This window comes from Perognathus longimembris, chromosome 2 (assembly GCF_023159225.1).
Source record: "Perognathus longimembris pacificus isolate PPM17 chromosome 2, ASM2315922v1, whole genome shotgun sequence".
Taxonomy (NCBI): Eukaryota; Metazoa; Chordata; class Mammalia; order Rodentia; family Heteromyidae; genus Perognathus; species Perognathus longimembris.
Window position 1 is genome coordinate 145,983,201 of NC_063162.1, and position 1,951 is coordinate 145,985,151.

Below are 1,951 nucleotides of genomic sequence, written 5' to 3' on the forward strand. Positions count from 1 at the left end.
AACAATCTCCTTCACTGCCGCGGTGCCAACCATAGCAGCAGGCAGGCAAAACCAGAGAAGGCAAATCAGGGGCAGCTGGCAGCCCAGTGACACCTGAGCCCAGGGGAAATTTGCATCTTTTCTGCTCTAGGAGTGTGTCTCTCTTAAGCATCCTCTCTTTTGGGTGGGCGCTGGGTTGTGCCAAACCTGACTATCCTCACATCTCCAGGAAAGAGTGCAAGGACCGAGGGTGGGGGGCAGGGAGGAGATCCGTTACCGAAAGGTGACTCCCGGAAGGTGACTTAGAGGAGGGGCCAACATGCAGTCTCCACTCACCGTCTTCTTCATGCTACTCTTTGTGCTGCTGTGTTTCCTGGGCATCGTGGCCAATGGCTTCATTGTGGTGCTGCTCAGCAGGGAGTGGCTGCGGCGTGGCAGACTGATGCCCTGGGACACCATCCTCCTTAGCTTGAGCGGCTCTCGCTTCTGCCAGCAAGGCGTGGGGCTGGTGAACAGCTTTTACTTCTTCCTCCACCTGGTTGAGTATTCCAGGAGTGCGGGCAGGCAACTCGTTGGCTTCCACTTGGATTTCTTCAATTCAACCACCTTCTGGTTTGGTACGTGGCTCAGTGTGGTGTTCTGCCTCAAGGTCGCCAACGTCTCCCACCCTGCTTTCCTCTGGTTGAAGTGGAGACTCCCAGGATTGGTGCCTCGGCTCCTGCTGGGCTCCGTCTTCATCTCCTTCATTGTAACCCTGCTGTTCTTCTGGGGCAACCGCATGGTGTATCAAGCATTTTTAATCAGCAATTTCTCTGGGGACCTGAACTTTAATGACTGGAGCAAGGGGCTGGACAATCACTATTTCATGCCTCTGAAGCTGACCACGATGGCCATTCCTTGCTTTCTTTTTCTGGCCTCAATCTTGCTGTTGATTAGTTCTCTTAGGAGACACACCCAGAGAATGCAGCACAACGCCCACAGCCTGCAGAAGCCCGGTGCCCAGCCTCAGAGCAGAGCTCTGCAGTCCCTGGTCTCCTTCCTCATTCTGTATGCACTAGCTTTCATGTCCCTGGTCACAGATGCCATCGTCTTCGTCTCCTCAGAGAGCAAGTGGTACTGGCCGTGGCAAAGCGTACTCTACTTGTGCGTGTCTATCCATCCCTACATCCTCATCACCAACAGCCCCAAGTTTCGAGGCATGTTCAGGCAGCTACTCCTCTGGGCCAGGGGTTTCTGGGTGACCTAGCTTGTCTGGTTTCCTTACCTAGGCTCCCAGAAGAGACTCAGGTCAAGGGCACAGAAGCAAGGCTCACCTCCATGGAAATGTCTTCCTAGGCAGATGGCTGCTGGATTGTACCGTGGGTTTCCTCTTCTGGGAAGGAAAGACAAACATTTCTCTTACCAGTCCCTTGCTTTGTATACAATGAATACAGAGCCTCACGAATCCCAAGGAGACAGTGTTACCAAGAAGTCCAGAAGACAAAATCTTGTGTTATTTTTACGTTTGTGATTCCCTGTCAAGCTAAAGCTCAAAGCCTGGCTTACCTATTTTGCTTCATCTGAGCTGTCTATTGGGAAATTAGGAAAAAAATTAATGTCTATAAGTGGACTAGGCTATGGATGAGGAAGTGTGTGTGTGTGTGTGTGTGTGTGCTGGTACTAGGACTTGAACTCAGGGCCTGGGTACTTACTGTCCCTAAGCCCTCTTGCTCAAGGCTAGTGCTTGGTCACTTGAGACATAGGTCCTCTTTCCAGCTTTTTGTGTTTAATTGGAGATGAGAGTTTCAAGGACTTTTCTGCCCAGGGCTAGTTTCTAGTCTGCAGCCTCTAGGTGTGAGCCACTGGCACCTGTAACACTGGTGTTTTGAGGATGTTGTAATGGTCAGTACTCAATCTGCAGAAGACTCTTTAAGGATGGCAGGGGCCAGAGCTGGAAGTTCCAATCATCCTCCACCCTAGAGAGATTCTTATT

The 1,951-nt window shown here is 51.4% G+C and overlaps 1 protein-coding gene across 1 annotated transcript; it reads left to right on the forward strand.

Moving 5' to 3' along the window:
- The first annotated feature begins 298 nt into the window (after window positions 1-298).
- On the forward strand, window positions 299-1,225 carry LOC125345894 (taste receptor type 2 member 41-like). Its single transcript, XM_048337961.1, has one exon. It carries the CDS (start codon window positions 299-301, stop codon window positions 1,223-1,225), a length of 927 nt encoding a protein of 308 aa, XP_048193918.1.
- The last annotated feature ends 726 nt before the right edge of the window (window positions 1,226-1,951 follow it).